The sequence below is a fragment of the Gnatocerus cornutus genome, chromosome 8 (assembly GCF_029298725.1).
Source record: "Gnatocerus cornutus isolate USDA-ARS CGAHR chromosome 8, icGnaCorn1.1, whole genome shotgun sequence".
NCBI lineage: Eukaryota > Metazoa > Arthropoda > Insecta > Coleoptera > Tenebrionidae > Gnatocerus > Gnatocerus cornutus.
In genome coordinates, this window is record NC_142240.1 from 11639452 (window position 1) to 11662130 (window position 22679).

Genomic DNA, 22679 nt, shown 5'->3' on the forward strand with positions numbered 1-22679 from the left:
AAATAATTATACCTCATAAATAAAACATGGTCCATTGTATTCTACTCTGATTATAATTTCTGCATGAATACCGTAAAAATGGAAAAGGTATAAATCCATTTCTCGCGGAATATTAGGAATTTTTAGTTGGTTTCTATCGCGAAGTTTCATTGTTAAATAAATATTTTTCTAATTTATTTATTTATTATAATAGTAATATAAAAGTAATCGAGACTTTATTTAAGTATCTAACAAATTCGGGACACTGTTGAAAAATTCTTTTTCTCATTTCCCTTGTCTGGATGAGTAGTAGGCGTTATTATTCGGATTGAGTTGTCTCGAGCGATTGTCGGAATCAGTTTTGGAATAAGAAGTGGATTTGGATGAACCTGAAACAACTGCTATTAGCATAGGGTTAAAGTAGCTGGATTAGCTGATTTTTCAATTAGTACTAAATTTTATTGGGGTAAAATGACTTTGCGCGTTTATTATCCAAGAGTTTATAACCTTTCAGCCATCATATTCTATTATTTACATTTCACTATCCAATCAAAGCACGGATGATAAAGACAGCAACATATTTACGTAAAGAATGTAAACGCCTAATGCCTTAAATCAATAATTTCTATCTCTGCATACGTAGCGACATTTTTACACTCTTATCAAAGTGTAAGATGGAAATACAATATAAATAAAATAAAACATTTAACAGGTATAAATGATCCACCTAATTGGGCAGTCCCAATTTTTAAATTCAACCATTTCGAAAAAATGAGATGTATTTTCTCAAAACCTCGTACGCAATTTACTGAAAGTTTAGAACTGCAAACAATTGCGAACAAAAAACAAAAATAGTTAATTTCGCGTAGTTGAGCTTAGTTTTTTACTTACTTGAGGAGTTTGATGATCCTCTGCTTCCATAATAAGCGGAATTATTGGGGTTCATCTGGTTTGCACGATTATCTTTTGCACTTTTATCCATTTTGGTGATATTACAATGTTGAAGTACACAGTACTGACTTCTTACGCCGGCTTGAACTCGTGCTTTATATAGAGAACATGAAGTTCCTTTCCGTAAAAAGGGGATTCACTTGGGCTTTTATTAGAAATTTCCTGGAATAATTTTCCAGGTTCAAAGAGGACACTGGTGTGATGTATGTTGTGAAGACGCAATCTTATCACATAAACTAAATGGGTAAATTATAGGTTGCATTATCTGTTTGTTTAGATAGGAGAATGGTGAAAATTAGGTGGTGTACATGGGGTGTTTGGGTTTTTAATGTTTTTAGGTTTCACTGATATGTGTGCAAAAAGTTTTGTAGGTATGTATTTGATTCCCTTATCCGAGTTTTCCGTCGGAAGAAAATACTAGGAAACGACAAATTATGTTATCTTTTGTTAAGATGAAGACTCGAACAATTAAGTAATTTGTTGAAGCACTATTTTTCATTTTAACGACATCATTTTTGGTGTAGTGAAGAAAAAAGTTTTAAATTGTATTGTATAAATATTTCAAATCCTCATTTTCATCAGCCCAGTCAATAGAGACAGTGAAATCAACATGATTCTAAAAATTTAAATTTTTTTATCAATTGTACATCAAATAAACACATCAATAAATCCCAATTTGCAACTCTTTTTTATATTCGGAGCATCATGAATTAGTAACATGTAAACATGCAATGTTTGTTTATCCATATGCACTAATAAAGTACTATTTTTCTTCTAAACACTTTTAAGGAAAATTATGCCACATTTTTATAACAACTATACAAGCATCGCTCTAAACGCTAAAAATTTGTTACTTACTTACTTCTGTCAATTCTTTTAATGCCATAGTTGCAGCCAACAGAGGCTTTGCATAAAATTTAGTATTATATTCGAGTGTTAGGACAAATTATTCAGTCCACAAATCTTATCTTCTCGAGAGAAAAAAGGCTTATGGAGGCAACAATTCTGAACCACAATTTTGAAACAAATTTTTTTTAGCCAATCCCGAAGCAGAACAGAATTTGAAATTCGGTAACTATGGACAGAAACTATCATTCATTGGTCAGATGAACATTAACTTTCGTTGCCTAGGAAATCGGGATGGCGTTTTACTCTATCTCTATAATAAGCTTCCGGGATCGGTTGGTAATTTTTTAGCCTTTTTCGAATACTATTAAAATTAATCAATTTTTGTTTTGAAATTTACCATCTGTATTGCTGTCGACACCTTCCCTTGCTCTATGGGTCATGAGTTCTGGGACACCTGTATAATAAATATCTATTATGTATTCATAGGACAAAATAGTCAAGTCATAATGTTTGGAATGACAGAAAAAAATTAAAATTTAACACTACATAAAAAACTACTGTTTTTACAAATGTGCATTTTTTGCAAGTTTGTTCACATAGTAAAGAAAAAATCCGGTTTAATTTTTTTAAGTAACTTCCGGACTTGCTTCGATGCTGCAAATTGGCATTTATTATTCTTTTTATGAAAATTTTAAAACTTTTTGGAATTTTGTTTATTTTTCACTTATGTCTGAGCTAACAATAAAAGTTAACATAGATCTCAGTTAAAAAAATGCATGAAATATTTTGTCTAATTTAATAAATAATCATTTCTTTTGATCCGAAACAGTAAAAAATTGAATCGATTTCTTAATCGAGAGATTAGCATGAAATCTATTCCCATAATTTTTTACCTAGTTTCTGACATTGTATAATTCAGGGGAATTACCGACTTACCTGGGGCTTCTTCGCTTTGTTTACATTGCGTGAATTGTTACGACTATTTAAATATGATAACGTTTTTGTTGAGAAAAAAATGAATCACATTGCACGGTGTTATCTATTTTATTGTGCTGGATCTTTTCAAAATTTTGCCAATGGCTATTGTAGTGTTTGGGCTATTTATTGTATCAAAATGAGCTTTGTTCAAAATTTTTGCGGAGTAATTAAAACACTAGTTTAACAATATGCTTTATTAAAAAAAAGAGATTTTTGAGTAAAAACTCCTGCTACATGATGGAGCAAGAAGAGCCCGCATCGGGTTCTGGACTTCCAGTAAGCAGAATTGTTGGGATTCAGCTGGTTTGAACGATTGTCAAGGTAAGCTTTCAAAGGAGTAAATCCACGTGTAGCCCCTAAAACTGATCATTTAATTTACTGCAACGGAAAGTTTTGTTCTTACCTTTATACGCAGGATTATTTGGATTCATTTGATTAGATCTGTTGTTCCAACCTGCTTTATCCATGTCGAAAATTCTTCTGATACTGTTTACCTATGCTGTTTACTTTCACCGGTAGCGGTCGATTTTATAAGCGATGGGAATAGAGGAATTTGGGGACTTCACCGGTGCGGCGAAAATAACAAGGCCACCAATTTTTTTGTTATCAGTTCCTTTGGGGAATCTCCATGTTACTTAAAGCGAAATTAGAACGCAATGTATTTATATTTGGAAGAGGTTATTGAACTTCAAAAACCAAAGTATATAAATAAAAATGCTTCTCAACATGAATTTTATATTAAAAAAGAGATTCGCTCTAATAAAATTAACGGTATAAATTAAATCAGTGCTCAAAATGAGTTTGAGCCGCCTCCAATTTCACTCTCCATTATTCCATCATCATCACTGCTTGGGGGCGATATTCCTCTGGATTTCCAATAAGTAAAATGATTAGGATTTAGCTGATTTGCTCGATTATCAAGATAAGCTTTCTGAGTAGTATATCCATTTGTAACCGCTGAAACAGAAATTTTATAAAAATTATACATTATTGACACTTTGTAAAGTTACTTCCACCGTGATACGAATGATGATTAGGATTCATTTGATTGGATCTATTGTCCAATGCTGCTTTGTCCATATCGATGCTACTCTTCTGATTGCGAAAAAAACTGACTAGTTTTATTGGCAGCGAATGGATTTTATAAGTGACGGGAGCCCAGGTAATCAGGGACTTTACCGGTGCGACGAAAATAACAAGGTCGTGAATACTAATGTCATTGTCACTAATATTAAAATAAAATGCACTGCTGCCGTGTTTTGTCAGTTTTTATAGATCACTGACCTACAAAAGCCATTCAAATGTAGGTAAATAAAACCATCGTTCTTGTTTAACATTTATTTTGTTTAAAAAAAGAGATTCACAGTAAAATATTCCACGGCATGAATTAAATTAACGTACACGAAGAGTTTGAACCGACACTAACTTCAGTATCCATTTCATTTTCAACGACATCCTTACTTGGTTGCGATTCACCCCTTGACTTCCAATAAGCAGAATTGTTTGGATTCAGTTGATTTGCGCGATTATCAAGGTAAGCTTTATCAGTGGTATATCCTGGCGTAACCGCTGAAACAGACAATTTAGAAATTGATTTTAGATACACTCTGTATACTTACTTCCACCTTTGTAGGAAGCATTATTCGGATTCATTTGATTGGCTTTGTTGTCCAACGCTGCTTTATCCATATCGACACTAACTCTTGTGAAGATAAACTGTTGACTTTCACTCGTGCCAAAGAGATTTTATACGTGGCGAAAGAACCGGAAGTCAGGGACTTCCCCGGTGTGACTAGAATTTATTTAAATCCACGACCTGTTGCGACATCTGTTGAGAAACATACAAACCAGCATAGGTGATAATTTTATCGTTGATATTATTGTTTTTTTAGTGCGGGTAAAATCCCGATTTTCCTAACAGATCAATCGTCTATAAAATCGTCGGTTAACGACACGTACCAGTAGTTAGCAGTTACGATTGTTACAGCAAACAAGCATCATGGATAAAGACGGAGTTGATAATAGATCCAACCAGATGAATCCAAATCATCCATCCTACCATGCTGGGAGTGAGTATTTTTGTAGTTTGTGCACCTTAAACTGTACTATATTAAATTTTTAGCGGTTACCCATGGGTACAACTCTGAACAGCATTATCAGGATAACAGGGCCAACCAACTCAACCCCAATAACCAGGAATATCACAGTTCCAGAGGCGATTCTCAAAACAGTGGGAATAAGAAGTAAACATCGGCATGAAATATTTCATTGCGTTGTAGAAGAAAAATGTGAAAATTATTAAAAATTATCACGAAACTTTGTCTTTGATAAGAGTTCTGCAGAGGTAAAGAAGAAATCTGTGTCTAGTGTGATTCTGAGATGCTTACTCACAAAATGCCACTACCTTTCCCGTCTAAATCATCGCAATTTGATCGAAAGTCGCATTCCCTTTGAAAATTAGCGCAAATTGTCCGCCACCATATGAAGAACCTGACTGATGGCAGTTGTGTAGCAATCATCATGTCGATGTCGAATCGCTTAGGGATCAGGAAGGCGACCAGGCCCTCCCGTGGCGTGACGATGGTCTCACGGTTTGTCAGCGTAGTTGTGCGCGGAACTGGTACTATGAACCAGAAGGCCCATATGCGGCAACAGGTACCTGTTCAGGTGCGATCTGTCCGGTACGAGATGTTCCGCGTATATGTCGCATACCGCAACTCTTCATTTTACAGCAACGTTCCCAATCGAGGGAAAACTTCATTCCGATCTAAAAACGACTTGTTTGCTCTTCGCAGAAACTTGCATTCGCACCATTTTACAGCGTTTTGGGGTCGCCTCGGGGTTTATACGGTTTAACCGCGATTTATTAAACCAGATTTCTGATTCGCGCAAGCTCTGACTTATGCACGGTGCTGGATTTATTAGCTTGTACTACTCGTATTTCAGTTCTAGTGTCGACAAGTAATTACAGCGACTATTATCAACGAAAATAATTTAATGGACTTAATGAATTTAAATTGACGCGAGGAAAATTAGAAATTGCGGTAGAAGACATCGCGCCAAGAACTAATGACATTATTTACTATTTTAAATAGAACTTGTGCCGCGTTATTTATCGTCGCGGTAAAAAGTATGTAGGCTTTTCTAAGAAGTTCTATTAAAATTTTTACTGAAAAAAAAGTCTTTCAGGTCTTATCATAATTGATCAGCGGATGAAAACAAGTTCTTTATTAATTGGAATAATGAGCATTTAAAAAGAAACTCGTCAGCACTGTCTTTAAATCTTTGTATCAATAAATCAATCATTTATGTAATGTAGTCAAAATTGTGACAGAATTGATTGACAGTCAAATAGGAAAAAAAGCTGCATAATCGAGATTCATCAAAATTCTCGAGGTGGTAAGACAGATGTGCGTAAGAACCACAATAAAACATAAAAGAGTCGATTAACTGTGTCTCAGAAGAGCAAATTAAGGCTTTCAATATTACCTCGACAATTTTCCGAGGAGTGTTTGTGTTTTCTCCCAACTTTCTAGTGTGAAAAGCAATTGCAATAATTTCGAGGCATTTTTCACATATCTAATAGGCAGTTTCTTTATGCTTGCTTATGCAAATTAGTAATGAGGCAGTTTTTCCCATTGAAAACCGACTAATTGGCGGCTCCTGCAGATGAAAATTATAACTTTGTCATAATGTATGAATGATGTTGTGGTAACAAGCTTGGAGCAGCAAATCCTACTTCACTAGGGATATTGACTGTTTAATGTTTCTGTAACGGTCTGGAATGCACATTTGACGACGTGCGCTAGTTCTTATTCCATGGTAAAAGTCATGAATGCTCAAAGTCTTGATGAAGTAAATTCAATTATCCGAGATAATTGTCCCCTGTGGCGGCGCCTGCATGCGGCCTTGTGTACCAGTCGCATAACACGAGACGACCTAATCCGCCCCTGATTCTTCTTAATAGCGTCCAGTTGTGTCAAGTGTAAAAAAATCAAAACAATAACCAAGCAAGCTGACATAAATTTTGATATATTGGGACGTTCATAAAAATGGCATTTCAATTTTAATTCGCATTACACACATACGTAGATAAATATCGTTCCGCAAGGCATTTCGACTAAAAGCAATTAAGTCGAAATTCGTTCGACCTACACCATCAGCGATAAAGTAAAAGGTGCAAAAATTGAAAACGGTCGTAAACGTCGGTGGTTTTAGATTTGATAATGAGATTCAGTTGCAGGATTTTTTTCGTCACCGACCAGCTCGCTCGTATTTTATTAAATGCATCAACGCTGAGCGACTCGTAAAACATAACAAGCTAAAAATTCGAGGCACACTCTAGAATAATAAAAGATAAAAGTTGATAGCCGGTCATAATTTCACCCAATTACAGGATATTCTGAACTTATCATCCACCATCTTTACGAGCCGCGTGCTAAGTACTCCGAGTACTTAATCCGACTTTTTCGGATTTCACTCCGTGATGCAATCACAAAAAAACACCAAAATATTCATGTCACCACTTAAAATTTTATTAAAATCGAAATTGCTTCCTGTGCCGGCAGATCGAAACAAATTGATTTAATTAAAGAATATGCTCGGCGCGACCGCGACTTTATAGTCAATTAAATGATTTCAAATTAATTATTGAATTTTATAATGCTTGAAAAGCAACGTTTTAATTAATTTTTTATCTCGCCGTGAACTGTCAATTTGTTTGGTGCAACTTCAGTCGTGATCACCGATCGTTCTGATTCGATTCGGTATTAGAATTTAAAAGTGTCCGAGTTTATGATGAATCGTCGATTAAAATTTTACGATTGAGTCGCATCATGTCAAAACTGACGATTTAATTTAAAATATCACAAATATATCGCTGCTCAAATCTAAATGGCCCATTTGTCGCGGATGTTTTGACGTTCAAAAATAATGATTAAGCTGAGACGCCCATAAATCATTTTGTACTAACACGACCTTTTTGTCTATTAGGAGAGATTTTATCTAGAGTAATTCGATGGGTGGACTCCTCCCCACCAGGTGGGGCAACTTTTCATTCATGGGTCTAAGCGGAAAAAAAATGTACAATTCAAGACACGTCGACAATTCTGTACGAAGCAGCCGAGGTATTTTGAAAAATGTTTGAGAATTAATTCCATAAAGTCCGGTAATGATTTTTAAATTTGCGTTCCTAGAAAAATTGATTCCGTGGTCTGGTGGAATGATGCGATATTATCGTTCGGTTGGCGAGGAGGAATTACGTTTGATGGCCAGTATATATAGCTCTTCCAATTAATGGTTTTCCCGTGTGGCATTGTTTGCTTTTTTTGAAAGTAGCCGCAGTCCGCCCCTGGTCTTAATGTATGTGTGAGCCTGCAAGAAGTCTACAAGACTGCCGGTCTTGTCTTGGACAGTGACCGCTGTCTTTAGGACGCCGTCCACGTACTGGAAGGTCGGTTGGACAATTCCTTAACGTTTTGTCTTCTTATTTTAGACCAATATCGAAGTCCAGTAGCCGAACATCACGATCGACTGCATTTCTTTGAAAACAATCCCAAACGCTTCGGTCACTCCTTGCTTAATTACATCATTATTATGCAATTAAACGCTTATTGTGCTTTATGAAGGTAATGAAAAGTAAGCAATTATCATCGATTTGTTGAACCACAACGGTAATCAATCGTGTTGCGATTTCCGGTTCTCAGGATTAAAATTCAAAAACCAAGCGGCTATACTCAGCAATTAGTACATTGGTCTTTGCTTTTATAGCTCTTCATTCTCAGGCTCACATTCCATTATTTCCGAGTCCTGAATAGTAATGAAGATAGACTATCAGATAACAGTCTCGGGGCTCCTTTTTCGGGGGTACTTAGCACGTGTCTGCGTCGAAATCCGACCCTGCCGTTGCTGGGTCTTTATTTCATGTAAATGTTTGCATTTTCTCACGGAGTGTCCGTCAAAAAAGAGATTCGGAGCGTGTGTTTTCGGAGGCCGATCACGAACATGGAGAATGCAGCCGCCGAGCAACACTACCGAACTAGTACCAGACTGATTTATCGTATTGCATTTTTAATTTAAATCGAAATTTGCTGCGCTGACCGCGATGCCTAATGTACCGTAAAAATGCACGATAAAATGAGGCTGGAATCTCTCCCCGATGAAAGGGGGAGTCGAAAATTCGCGATAAAGATGTAAAGTGTCGCGGTTTTTGGAACGGGTTATTATACGAGTTGTAGATAAGGCGTTTTCTTTATTAGTTATTGCGTTTATTATTGCTTTAATGACTATTGTCGCGACAAGCTGTAAAATATCTTCAATTTTATCAAGATTTATGGCGGAATTGATGGTGATAATTTGTAAAAACAACAGTTGGGATTGCCGATTTCTCGCGCTGGTAATTCGGCATTTTCTGTAGCCTCCCAAGTGGAACTAAAGCAATCATTATTCAGATCATCGTTTCCGTTGCTCCAACCTAATAAAACGAATAATGGGAATTAACCGAATCGATTACCATTAACCGCAAATACCGGCAAAAACAATGGTAAGAACGCTATCGGCGGAATGTCTGTAAGTGCATTATAGTACCGATGATATTAGCGACTTGACCACACACCGATTGTCAATCATAGCATTCCTGCGAATCGTCCAGGATGCAGGTCGAGGCCTGAATTGCCGAGAATGCGTCTCTGGAGTGCCGAGCGAAACACGTTTTGGAATCGATTCCAACAAAAGTAAACCGTTTAATCGTTGCCGATCTAAATTAAAAAAGTTTGTTACAGTTTCAGCGTACAGCGAGTACAAAAACAAACAAATTTTTATTTATTTAGTCGCAATTGTGCGTCCGAAAGCTCGACGTAAAAACCTGATAGAAAAGTGTGTTGTTTAAGGGTACATTGTATGCAAATAGAACAACATTCTTGCTACCAATACGCAGTCTCAAAGTCGCACGATTTAAAAATAACCGGAATTACTCACATTAGCTTGTGAAGATGATGAGAAGGGTAATTAGAAATACAAATATTGCGTGCTTGAGGGAGATTCATCTTGATTCATTAAGTTGTATTTGGGAACGATGGCGCGTTTTAAATTATCTCATTCTTAAATAAAACGATAAGATATCGTTAAAGTGGTCGTCATCCGGAGTGAACCTGTCGAAGTGAACGTTTCGACCCGTTGAAGATTGAACATTTTTAGATAAAATTTAATTATATCGATAAGAAGGCGATTTGAAATTGCACTCAAACAACTCCTGCGAGCTCTTTCTTAATCAAAGAGCGTTTAAGTTATTTAGGTTTTTTCGTCGTGTCTTGCGTGAAGACCCATAGCCATTAACTGCAATTTAAATTCTCACAAAGAAACTGAGCCGCGTTCGGTTTTAACGCTCCAGATTGATACATCTTTAAGCGCAATTAATAACGTTCGAAATGTCAAATGCGTGTTACCGCCCCGACAATTTAACTATTATAGGGTGATAATGAGAAAGCGCGATAACACGACGATAAACGAATTGAGATGTCGAGATTCGAAGACGATAATAAAATCAACGACTAATTAAAAGTCCCCACCATTTATCTAGATGTGCGGAAACTGTGCATGCACGTTCACTTTATTTATTGGCGAAAATCGAATAGACGTTGTTAGATTAATGTGGAGATTACGAACGGGCGCAAAAGCGCACTTAAAGACCCCGTTTCTGTTATAAGTACAAGACGGCGCATTACAACAAGGGAAAAAATTGCTATCCTACCACATTCTTTTACACTTGCGCGCTTAGTATGTGCGACAAATTGCGCGATATCGTGTGAAATTTTCCTCAGATTATATCTCTCTTCCGATTGAGGTGTTCTCTAAACCGATAAGGACAGAGGCGGACTTTGTAGATAACACCGCAACCCGTTATACCTTTCTATCTACAGTTTTTTCAATTGATCACAGGTCTAGGCGCCGACTTTCTAAATCAGCGCCACTAGCATTAAAGTCTATTGTTTTACGCATTGTTAGATGAGAAAATTGAGGCAATGCGACTTTGTGGCGTTTAATTAAAGAACATTCATTGCTAATTTTATTTATGCACGTGCAGCTATTAGAAAATTTCGAAATCGTTAATTTTTTTTTTTTAATCATTTTCAGATACAATTCTGCATTTACAGCATGAAATATCTTAAATTTCTCTTTCAGGCTTCAAATTCTAAGTTGATGAACTGAGAACTAGAGAATTCTAATCTTAAACATCTGAAAATTAAATGCTTTAAAAGTTTAAGATTTTTAGAATATTTTCTCCGGATCTTCCTTATGTTGTAGATTTCATAAAATCCGTTCATTTTTACCCGGCGGCCTGTTCACACAAGAATAAGAAGGTTCTCTTCGCGATTTGGGCCAGCCTTTCTCGTTTCGAGTACGATTTTAAAAATGAGCGAAAACGGAAGACACTTTTTTGTAAATATATGATAGGCATTCGGGCCACGCTAATGACATTAATGACCGGTTTCATTAACCAACTGAAATCCATATTTGTCTGCCACATTTTGCGTAATTTTTTGTGGCAGAATTCCGCTCCTTTTTTTGATTAATTAAAATGATTTGATACTTTTAAATAAATATTACGTTGATAAAAGTGCAGCACAATTAATCGCTGCATGGCGTTTCCCCGGAAAAGTAGGTTGTCCTGACAAATCGCCACGCTTTCAGCAAAATTAGCTGAAACCCGCAAATTTGGCCCGGTTCCATACATGGTCACCAGGTGTCATGTTGACAATCGTCTCGACATATTTCTCTGATTAAGTGTGCATTGTTAATTTAGGATTTCTGGTACCATTAATTCACTTTCCAGTCTGGAGTATCCGATGGGTATATATTTTATTCAAGTGACAAGCACAAAAAGACATTCACTGACTGAAATACCCGGAATGCCAACTCGTGAACAGATTCTGAAAATTTCAATTAGTCGGATTACATAATTACACTGAAATTCCGGGGTTGTCGCTAGATTATTAATATCCACGCATGTCGAGGAAAATATTCGTTGAAAGCTCGCCTTAGCGGAAGAGTCGTCAAAGCTTTCCGCTTCGAGATGTCCTGCTGTGAGCGGCTTCTCAGTCTCCCAAAGACGTACAGCTACCTCAACTACTACCATAAATACACACTTGTCACCTTCGCACAAGCTTAGACGGGGTCACAGGTGCTAATAGGTTACGCCTGTAACTAATGACAGGTGTCGCCACTTGCAAAACCTCCTAAATCACTGCTTGCAGTCGCTTCGAGGAGGGAAAAATTTGCGTTGCGTGTGTTTGGCATAGATTTGGAGAGAAACTGACATAGATTTTGCAACTTTGGTAAGGCCTTAGATAAAAATCTAAGCGGACTAATTTTCAAAATGAAGGATTTGATTAATGGATGGAAGCCCCTAAAAGGCGGCACTAATGGCGATAAGGGTTTGGAGTCCGGTCTCTCGTACATCACAAAAGCAGCAGGATTATCAGAATCTAATAATTCTTCGCCAACAAGATACCTCCACTGCAGTTGTCCAAATAAGTGAAATCTTGTCGTCGGTGGTTTCTAATATGGACAATACAGTCGGTCAACCGGTCCGCATAAAGGATTTCTTTCGTCGGCGTAATATTGTGACAGGATAGGTGATAAAGCATAATCAAGTAGCAGCTTACAAAAAGAGTTTTAATGTATTTTTCCGAGACACATAAATTTCGATAAAAAGGTGACTGTGTATAATTTTATGAAATGTAGCCACGACTGCGGGAATTATTTAAACCCGTGACACTCGCCTCTATCGATTTTGATTAATTGATAATTTTTTCCAATGTTGGATTATGCAACATCGGGATTTTTATCTTGGAATTTCGAATGTCCGTACGTGCTCAGATAAGGTTATCTGTGATATTTCATTCCCAATCGGGTCCACGTTGATTATTTATCTCGTGAAGGCACGTGTTGAAATATATTATAAGTTTGTATTTTTTATTGCTCTTATTTAATTATAGAACTGTGGAGACTTCAATAGTAGCACAGGAAGGAGACAACGTTGAAACTCGCAAGCATTCAAAGACTTCAATGATAAGAAAGAACGACGATGTCCTGGAGTGACATTTGAAATTATGACAGTCGTTTTCTTCGGTGCCCCTAGTTCAAGAAATACGTCTGCCAATTAATAATAAATTGTTTTAAATACTTTCCGTTATGGTAATTTTGCCGAGACAAAGTGAGTTATTAACACTCTTGCCACTACAAAGCGGCAATTACATTTTTTTCTTCATTCTTTTAATTAGCAGAAGGCAGAAGTGTAATTTACGTCTTCTAGATAGAGACTTGTTGTGTTTATTGGGCTGTAATTCTCGGTGTTAATATCCTTCAGTTGAGGCTTCCGCGTGCATCTCAAGCTTAATATTGATGATTAGTAGCGGATATTTCCATTATTTAAAAAGGCTGACCGTCAATCGAGATCCATTATGCCCGATACATATCAATTCACTCAATGGCGTCTTATTGAAACGGCCGCCTAGATGATTTCAGTGGAATATCTGATTGTTCGTTCTAGCCCACTTTGATTTCCTATGACAGCTCTGATTACGCGCACAGAAGAGATTGTTTCTTGATTGCTACCGAGGAATGTGTCTAGTATAATGGAGGAGAAAAAACTTCAAACGGTAGCTTAAAAAAATAATCAACGGCTCGAAAACTCGGAATGCAAAAATTGGACAATTTGTTGGCTTATAATGAGCGTAATTCAAGCAGCAGTTAAGCCTTATTATTATTATACTTGTCGTAAAGCTACATCAAAAATCCAGTTAGTTTTTATAGTAATAATTAGGGCGATGTAATGTCGTTTTACCATTTCCGGACTCGACTAAATACTGAGATTTTTACATACAAGACGTTTCTGTTTTCTTATTAGGCTATTTGTGCTGAAATTGCTGTACGATCACAAATTCTGAATTAGATGAATGCAATGAAATTGTTTGAAATCTTTGAAATTTTTCCGACCTTCTGGTTTTTAGACTAGTCCAATAAAGAAAGAATTTCAAATGATTCTAAAGAGTCCAAAAGAATCATGAACTAAAAATTCTAGAGAATCGTAGACTTAAGGTATAAAGCTTTCTGCTACAAAAGCGGTTTGAACCGTTTTTTTCCATTGAAACCACTTTGATTGCCTGAAAGTCAGTTTTCATTCCAGAGTCAGGTTCTCCGATTTTTCCCCGCGAGCCTTTCTCAATTAAAAACTGAAATTTTTTACTAGAAAGCGCGTGGTAGGGACCTGATTATTCATTTCAGGCGTCCTCAATATATTATTCCTTTCGCATTTGTACGCTAAGGGTACGATTATCATAATTGCATAATGAACTCAAGATTAAAGTCAATAATTAATATCTTGACATCAACGCTGCTCTCACATTCTTTGGAGTACATTATAAAATTGTACCGTTTCACAATAAAATCTTGCTCACATATTTCATTTTCTAATATGATTTCAAGTTATTTGTTGTGTCTATATGATGAAGGGATCAGTAATTAACGACAATGTCTGGGTGCAGCAAGTGTAAATCATCATAAAGTGATGGATTAATTGGTTGCGAAGGTGTATGCATTACGTGGTTTTATTATCCATGCATTAATATTAGCGTGCATTTTAAGAAAAAGCAAAGACCTACTTTAAATGGTATGTTCAACTGGATTCCCATAACTTTCGAGATTGTGAATCATAGGATTTCATTTCTGATGTGTAGTGAACCGGTGGGTGCAAACTTCGGTTCCTTTTGTTTGAAACGGCTTTTATTATTACACTCACACACTCGGGTGGAAACAAACTGTGAATATCGTATTACATGTCTAGAATCATTTTTGCCTTTGTCGGCAACGAGCTGTCCTCAATTTACTACACGCTTATTTTTATAATTCAGTCCATCAAAGCAAGGATAATTTTCCATCAAATACATAAAAATCGTGCTAAAAATATCCTCTTGCATAACATTACGACATTTCAGAATAACCTGACCTGCAAAATATTTTTCGAAAACTTGTCCCCGTGCTACTCCAAACGCAATAAAAATTCTGTAACACTGAAAGCGTGGGTGACTCATATGTTTGTACAATCAGTGGCCTTTCAACATAAATACAAATCAAGGGAAAGTCGTGCGTGTAATACGGTGAAATATTACTAAAATATATCAATCAATTGTCCGAGTTTCGCGGGTTTTTCGGCGACTAGAAAAAGACTTGAGGTCCATAAACATGGTTGCGGAGGTCTAATTGACTCATTACTATGGTTAGCCTTACAAGGAGCGGAGCGCTAGTTAAACTGCACGTATAATTGCAATTTATGCAAATTGTTTACTTGCGACTTTTATTAATAAGCTCCACACTCTATGTTTACTTATTAGCAGACTACACAAATTGTTTCTGATTGTAGCGAGAACAATTCATGTCATTATCCATTATTAATAAAGCTGCCTCTTGAAATTGATTCCTGCACTCCATTTCCTATGGGACCTGATACGAATCTTAAGATCCTGCTCCCAGCAGTGTCTTCACTATCAATCAAAACTTCATTAACTTCCAAGATGGTTTAATAATTTTTTAAAAATTGCCTCGGACAGGTGCGTCTTTAAACTTGGAGCTTTCAACACCTTTAATGGTCGCAGGATCTTTTCCGTTAAAAATGCGCGTCATTCCTGCCACAAAATTACCAAGAAATTTCTTTAATTTGTAGGTGGTGCCTGATCGTAAACTTGCATTTAGTTAATTGAGTCCTCAATTTGCGGCTAAAATATCATTTGGAAAGGGGGCGGCAACTTTCAAAATTATTACAACTAACAAATTACCGGTTACAGTAATGCGTTTTTAATGAGTTCAACTATGCATTACTTCTGGTTACCTCCTACGGTTGTTCAGGAATGGATAGAAACCCATCAAAATTGGGAAGTTTCGCGATAAGAAGGTGATCACTAAAACAAGGCATAAGTGTCAATGATAAGCCACGTGTTTAATTGTGGACAGGTAGCAGTCTAGATAAATCCGAAGACACTAATACTCTGCCGGCGCCTCATCCGGGATAAGCAACATTAATAAAACTCTCGGGATCTGTAATTAATTGAAGATATATTATTATTAAAAGCATTTTTATCGGGTGGCTTGAATACACTTAAGACGCGTCGCCCCTTTTTCATTTATTTATTTCTCCTCACAATGACAGCGGGAAATATCGAGCATAGGAATTCCTTAATTAGTTTACAGGTGTTTAAAATACTTCTGACATAAATTTTTAAGCTAATATCATTAAACTCGAACGGAAAAAGTTCATATCTTGATTTCACCGAGTTTTAAATTTAACGAGGGTATTTATTATGGGCATTATCTCCATTCAGAAAAATGCCTCACTCTGAAAAATAGCCGTTTGGTTTCGCTCGATTTTCAGAGTGTGAGTAATTAAGAGTTAGTTTAGTTAATCCACGTCGTTTCGTTAGTGTCTTAATTGAATTAAAAAAAACTGACGCTTTCAACCCGACAGAACTAGAGGTAATCTAATCCAAGGAAAGGAGTTTTGATGCATTCATCGTCAAATTGACGGTTTAATTGTGCCCTCGCCTCGGTACCAGAAGTGATTTCCGCCATTTCACTGATGGCACTTTTGACCAGACCCCACAACAAGACCACCTACACAACGTGAACGGAACATTATGGTAATGTTGATTGAGAGTCTGGACGCGTGCGAGTAAAGAAAACCGCATTATAGAGGAGCACATCCATCATTCTCTTTTAACCGGGAGGAGATTTTCGGTTAAAAAATTCGCGTGCACTTAGAAAGTGGAGGAGCGAATAATACAGACGTGACACATCTCACGGTGCAATTTGTTGCCGCAGCAGAAATGGAAGGACTTAGTAACGACTTAAATTGGATTTAAGTCGGTACTAGCTGTAATATATCGGTTTTGGACAAAACAAGAGTAATGGCGTGTTAAAAGTCGTTATTTCTTGCCGTGAAGTTGAATAATTGACAATTTACACGAGAATTTTTCGACTGTACGAAATTGGAGGAGTCTCATGGGCGGAACTCTGATGCACGAAACGATAAGGAGTTTTATTATCATTGTTATTATTGTTATTGTTGGCTGCTTCTGCATTGTCGAGACTCGACAATAAAATAGTCTGTCTATTGTTGAATCTGTCACTTGGGGACCTCCACGGGGACTCCTACGCCCAAATTATACAAATATTAAACTGTGGTACCCTCGATCTTCACTGTTATTTCATTATTTTTTTTTTTGTTTTCAACCAAGTGTGGGACTGCTTGCCAGGATCACCTAAAAACAATCAGGATCAATAACACGAGAACACCCCCGCTCAATAAAACTCGAAATTTATTGTAGGTGTCTCATCATGTTTATGGAGATCATTATTCGCTAATAACGACCACTCACTGTATAAGGAACTAAGGTTCTCACGGATTTTTTAAAAGTGGGAAACGTTTAATGGTAGAAAGTTCATAAAGTTGACATAAAAGCGAGAGAAAGAAACTACATTTATCAAACGTGGATGCAAATAAAATTGTCTGCAGTCGTCTTTAGGAAAATATTCGATTCGGAATTTTTACTCAGTTTCCTGGAGAAAGTCTCGGCCAAACGTCTTGCTTGTCTGTGATTTTTGGGATACACTGCAGATATATTTATAATGGGCGGTATAATTTAAATATTTTCGAATTCGTTTTTCTTCATTACATTTGGTTTGATAATTTTTTCGCTCCCCAAGCATGCTTCAAGCGTTATAAAAATTGAAATATTTTATTTGCAACCTGCGTATACCTTCTGTATAATAAATAAATAAATTTACAATTTTTATCTTTTTTGACACTTGTGTGTAAACAACATCTGATCAAAAACATTTTGGTGTCGTACGGATTTGGAGTTTAAAAATCGAAATTTTGAACAATTTTCCTGCCCGTAGCTTTTAATTTTTTAATTAATTTAAACTTAAGTTTGATAAAGAACAAGATTCTCTATTTTAATCATGAGGTTTGGTGTCCCTGAACTCGCGCCCCAGAAAGAAAAAGGGCGTATGGAGGCAACAATTCTGAACAAAAATTTTGAAACTATAATTTTTTGACTCAAAAAATAACCGAGGTAAGACAAAAAAACTGTAGCCAATCCCGAAGCTGACCAGAATTTGAAAATTGGTATCTATGGACACATACTATCATCCATTGGTCAGTTAAACAGTTAAACAAGTTCGTTGCCTAGGAAATTGGGATGGCCATTTACTCCACTTCTCGAATAAGCTTTCGGGATTGGTTGTTAACTTTTTATCAGTTCTCGAATACTATTAAACTTAGTCAATTTTTGTTTTGAAATTTACCGTCTGTATTGCTGTCGGCACATACATATTATAAAATTAATATTTATAAAATTTGCTGATTTTCCACGTCGAATCTCTGTCTCAAGCTTTTGGTTCTCACGCGGAATTGAGCACACAATCTCTGTTTTTCTCCGGGAAATCGACGGCAGATGCATTTATCTGCCTCCGAACAATAAAAACTCCTTGCAACACGTTAGTTATGTCTACAATCCGCACAAGACAAGAAATAAATAAGTTTTAGTCGTAGATTACTTTAAAGTTTGCCAAGTTGTTTGAGAATGTAACGGAAGACGTAGTCCAGAACATAATGTATGTAATCTACAGGTCCGGATTTATTACGTTGCCGTAACGTAAGTGATGTAACGTGGTAAAAAGATCTTTTGTGTTTATTTTGTGATGACCATTTCCGCAAGTCGAAGTGTAGGAAGCATTTAATTATCATCTTTTTGTGAAAACCTCGGTGCATTGAATCGGCAAACAAGAAGATTGAGTTGTAAACAAACCAAAGTTTCGAAAGTAAAATTCTGTAATTAACCGGGTTGTGTTAAAATTCGTAATAAGTTGGCAATAAAAGAACGCCCAATATGATATTTGCGAGATGAATTGTTGTTTTATGTAGTGGGAGTAGGAGAAGGAGTGTGTGGGCTTCGACGTCTTGAATGCATTAGTTTGCATCCAGCGAAACAAAATTTCCCAATAAAATTATATTTCCAGAAACTGGTTGTATGTTAACAACATTGTCTTCGAATGAGATTAGGACACAATTGAGATATCCGAACTTATAGACTCATCATTCAGAATAATTTCGAAATATGATATCTCGTTTTATTGGGAAAAGGCCGTTTGTAATCGAACGTTCGAATCTAATACTAAATCTAACGGCCGTAAATAATGATTAGTATTGACGGGACAGCGCCATAAAATGTGTTACAAACTAAATATTTGTTGACTGGAACGTCCCTATTGTTTAACAAACATCTCAACGAATCGAAGATGAATTCAGACTCCCCAAGTTGTCACAGTGTTTGTTGTCATAAACCACGTGGGTGAGTTTTTATTAATCCGAATAAATTTCATTTTGTCATTTAGCCGATGGTTTATGATCGTGAAAAATTTCTGAAAGTCGTGAGGCTGTAAATTGCCAGGACTCATGTTCAACACTTAATTTAGATAAGAGGGAGCCATTAAAAATCGCCCATTATCAGAGACGTTTCTCGTTTGACGACATAATCACACCATGATAAATCCGAGAGTTAGGTGAAATTGCCAACACTTATTGCAGCGACTTATAAACAAGATACTACGATAAGGCGCTTGTAATAACATTATTTTTGCATTATACAGGGTGGCGCGCGCAACACGTTGACATTTCGGTGAAAGCTGCGATAAATCCGAATAAGGTGCCATAATTATTTTTTATTACGAAACCGTGAACCCTGAAAATCGGCGCTGTTATCAACGTTTCGCAAAAAACGCATTATTTATGACAATAATTATTATGAAAGTGAAACTTGCTCAACTATAAATTGTCCGGTATTTTTATAAAAGAGCAAACGCATGAACATACGTCGATAAATAAAGCTGTATTATACGACTGAAAATAAATCGCGAGTCGTAATGATTGGAAATATTGTATGGCATTTTAGCGCTAATAATGAGAAAATAAATTTCCATCGAGTTATTGCCGCTGCCGCCACTATTTGTCATTTCGGTTATTTATCTGTAGCAGGAACCGGGAATTTTCGCGACAACTCTATTAAAGCAGTAAATTAAAAAAATATCAACAATCAACGCGACTAAAATGGTGTCGTTCGTAGGTGGTCGACAAATTCCCGTTGATAAAAACCGTGGAATATATTCATGTTGTTACGTGCACTCAGTGGAATTTTCATCGTCCCTCTAGGGCGAACTTTGCAATAATCGCTAATAATTTAATAACATGTTTTCATTTCTCGTAAACGTTAGAAATGTTTTTTAAGAATGAAATAATTAGCACATGTTTACGAACAGCTCGGTAATTATTGAACACCGGCGCAGTTGCCTTTTTCGAGGACAGGTGTCGCTGCCAGTATTTTACCGGCTAAATTTCACCGACACACTTAAATTAATACCAATAATTTATTGTTATTAATATCGTATTCTAAACACGTAATTGATAAATGTCCGTTTCTCCTGCTTTGAATTTTCAACAAAAGTTGGCTGGAAACTGGATCGGGCAATTTTTTCAGTAATGAGAAGAAAATCTCGAAATTTTACTTACCTCGAGGATACACATGTTTCACTTCTGTAATTAAGATCGGTACAAGATTATCGCAAGAACACGGCTACTTTAGCCATTAATACTTGACACATTTTTAGGGGCAATTAATTCAATAATTCCAGGTCCTGTTTGGGCCAGTTCCAATGAACCCGCTGTGGTTCCACACGGCCTATCTGGTACCATCTCTCTCTGCAAGTCTTCTTTTTTCCAGTCGCACTTTAAAGATCACGTATTGAATTTCTGGTTTTCTTTTAAACGACTTGTCACATAATCTTAAGCAAGCAGTTTATTTCAACGTATTTATTATTTTATATAATATGAAAAAAAAAACATCGAAACATGGCATACAAATAATAAATCATAAAATAATCTCTATAGGTAACAATAATACAGAATAATATACACAGGACTTACGTACTATGAGGCAAGACGTTTCAGTTCGTTTTTTATTTACAAAAATACTTAGCTTATGCTTCGTGCTTGATCGCTACGTCGGCGAAAAAGAACTCGTTGAAGTCTTCCGGTTCCAGCGTGTGCTCGGTGAAATCTGTATGCAACAGCGCCGGAAGGCAGGGATCGCTGAAATCCACCGGACTTAGTGACGGCTCCGGGAAATCCGGGGATGCTAGTAGCGAGTGATCCGAGAGCTGCAGCGATTCACCGTCAGATTCCAACAAGAAACAGTCCAAATCACTGTAATCCGACGAAGTTTCCGTACTTAGAGACGTACTCGGTTCCGGATTGTTCAAAGCTGCACTTAACGCCGAGATATATTTCATTGCGAGTCGCAACGTCGTAATTTTAGTCAATTTTTCATTGGTACCCGGCACTTGTGGTGTTTGCATGTGAGGAATTACTCGGCGTAAAGTCTCGAAAGCTTGATTTATCTCCCTCATGCGATTTCTTTCCCTTGCATTTGCCGTCTTGCGCCGATACTTGCTCAAAGGTGCAGGTTTTTGTTTTTGCTTGTGGGGTTTGTTTTGCTTGCTTGTTTCGGTTTTGGGGTCGTCAGAAACGGATTCCGTGGCCCTCCTTAACGATCGAGGCCTCAACGAGTATTTATCCTTGATGGGTACTGTCGCGCTGTACTCCTCATTGTTGTTGTTGTTGTTGGGGTCCGTGTACGACACCTCCGTCAACCGATTGAACTGTAAAAGCGAATCCATCTTGAGGCACTTCACTCACTAACCAAATTGGAGTTTGATTCTATTTTTGGGTGCTTTTATTATTCGATGGAACATTTCGGCCGTTGAAGTCTCTGGGTTCGTCGTCTATGCGCTCGTTGTAGTCTCGTGTCAAACAGCGCGATAGTGCGTGGGACGACTCTATGATGTAGACTGTTGGACTTCGACTTGGTCACTGGTTCTTGTCGGAGTCTGTGGTCCCAAGTACTCGCGGCTTCCCCACCTGAACACGCGAGATCGCCCGCATTACAATGCATGCGTCAGGCGCAGAGAAATGATGAATTGGAAGATCATTGTGAAGGAGGAATAAATGATGATAAAGATCTTAGCGTAAATGATTAAGAGCTTGGATTATTGTGAAATGCTTTAGACGTATCATTAGCACTTTAGCGACGCAGGAATTCCACGAAGAGCTCAATAGCCCGATTTGTATCGTTTAATTTTGGTGACGAGGCGCTTTCGAGAAAGCGTGCCAAAATACGCAAAAAGCTGCACAAAATTTCGGTTGTGGCCATGAGGTGTCCATTTTTTACCACCAAATTTTTAAGGTAAGTGAGAAAATTGGTTGTGGGCATAAACGTCTGTCAACAATGTTATGATGCATTGTTCAATTATTATTACTTTTAGCCAACTTTATTTTGTTGAAGATAATTAGAGATTAACAATTTCATTAAAAAAGCTGTTGAAACTTTTAATTGTTTGTTGTAATAATCTGAAGAAAATATTTGCGAATGACTGTCGGAATCTTTACACTGATTTCGATCAGTAGCCCACATCATCGGAGCAATGATTAGCATAATTTAAATGAAATGAATAAATTGTAACCGAAAAAATAAAATACTAAAGACCCAATTGAAAGTGCACTAAATTTTAATGAGTCGATGATGAACTGGGCCAAAACTTAGTGCCTTGGTAAATTAAAAATTAAGACAAGTGTTTCGTTTTAAAAGTGAAATTCAAAGAGCAAGTTATCAGAAAAAATACTGCAACTCACTCTGCATTTTCTCCATAATAAGAACAGGTCATCTAAAATTACCTCGCATTTTTGCTGCATTTTACGAGCATGTTAGTCGAGAAGACACGGACGTTAGGGGTTGACATCCTAAAGTGATTTAATAGCA

The 22679-nt window shown here is 36.8% G+C and overlaps 2 protein-coding genes and 3 long non-coding RNA genes across 5 annotated transcripts; 1 reads left to right on the top strand and 4 right to left on the bottom strand.

Annotated features, from left to right (window-relative positions):
• Positions 1–203: 203 nt before the first annotated feature.
• Positions 204–996, bottom strand: LOC148169839 (uncharacterized). Its single transcript, XR_015770639.1, has 2 exons — positions 871–996; positions 204–368 (listed from the first exon to the last, which is right to left on the bottom strand). It is a non-coding gene; the product is annotated as an uncharacterized LOC148169839 (long non-coding RNA).
• Positions 997–3475: 2479 nt separating this feature from the next.
• On the bottom strand, positions 3476–4094 carry LOC148169840 (uncharacterized). The gene is made up of 3 exons (XM_088044233.1): positions 4042–4094; positions 3768–3982; positions 3476–3714 (listed from the first exon to the last, which is right to left on the bottom strand). Exons 1-3 carry the CDS (start codon positions 4092–4094, stop codon positions 3548–3550), a joined length of 435 nt encoding a protein of 144 aa, XP_087900359.1. The 3' UTR covers positions 3476–3547.
• On the bottom strand, positions 4081–4488 carry LOC148169841 (uncharacterized). The gene is made up of 2 exons (XR_015770592.1): positions 4377–4488; positions 4081–4326 (listed from the first exon to the last, which is right to left on the bottom strand). It is a non-coding gene; the product is annotated as an uncharacterized LOC148169841 (long non-coding RNA).
• A 213-nt stretch (positions 4489–4701) lies between these two features.
• LOC148169842 (uncharacterized) lies at positions 4702–5073 on the top strand. The gene is made up of 2 exons (XR_015770593.1): positions 4702–4826; positions 4880–5073. It is a non-coding gene; the product is annotated as an uncharacterized LOC148169842 (long non-coding RNA).
• A 15610-nt stretch (positions 5074–20683) lies between these two features.
• LOC148169843 (uncharacterized) lies at positions 20684–21540 on the bottom strand. Its single transcript, XM_088043326.1, has one exon. It carries the CDS (start codon positions 21538–21540, stop codon positions 20842–20844), a length of 699 nt encoding a protein of 232 aa, XP_087899452.1. The 3' UTR covers positions 20684–20841.
• Between the last annotated feature and the right edge of the window lie 1139 nt (positions 21541–22679).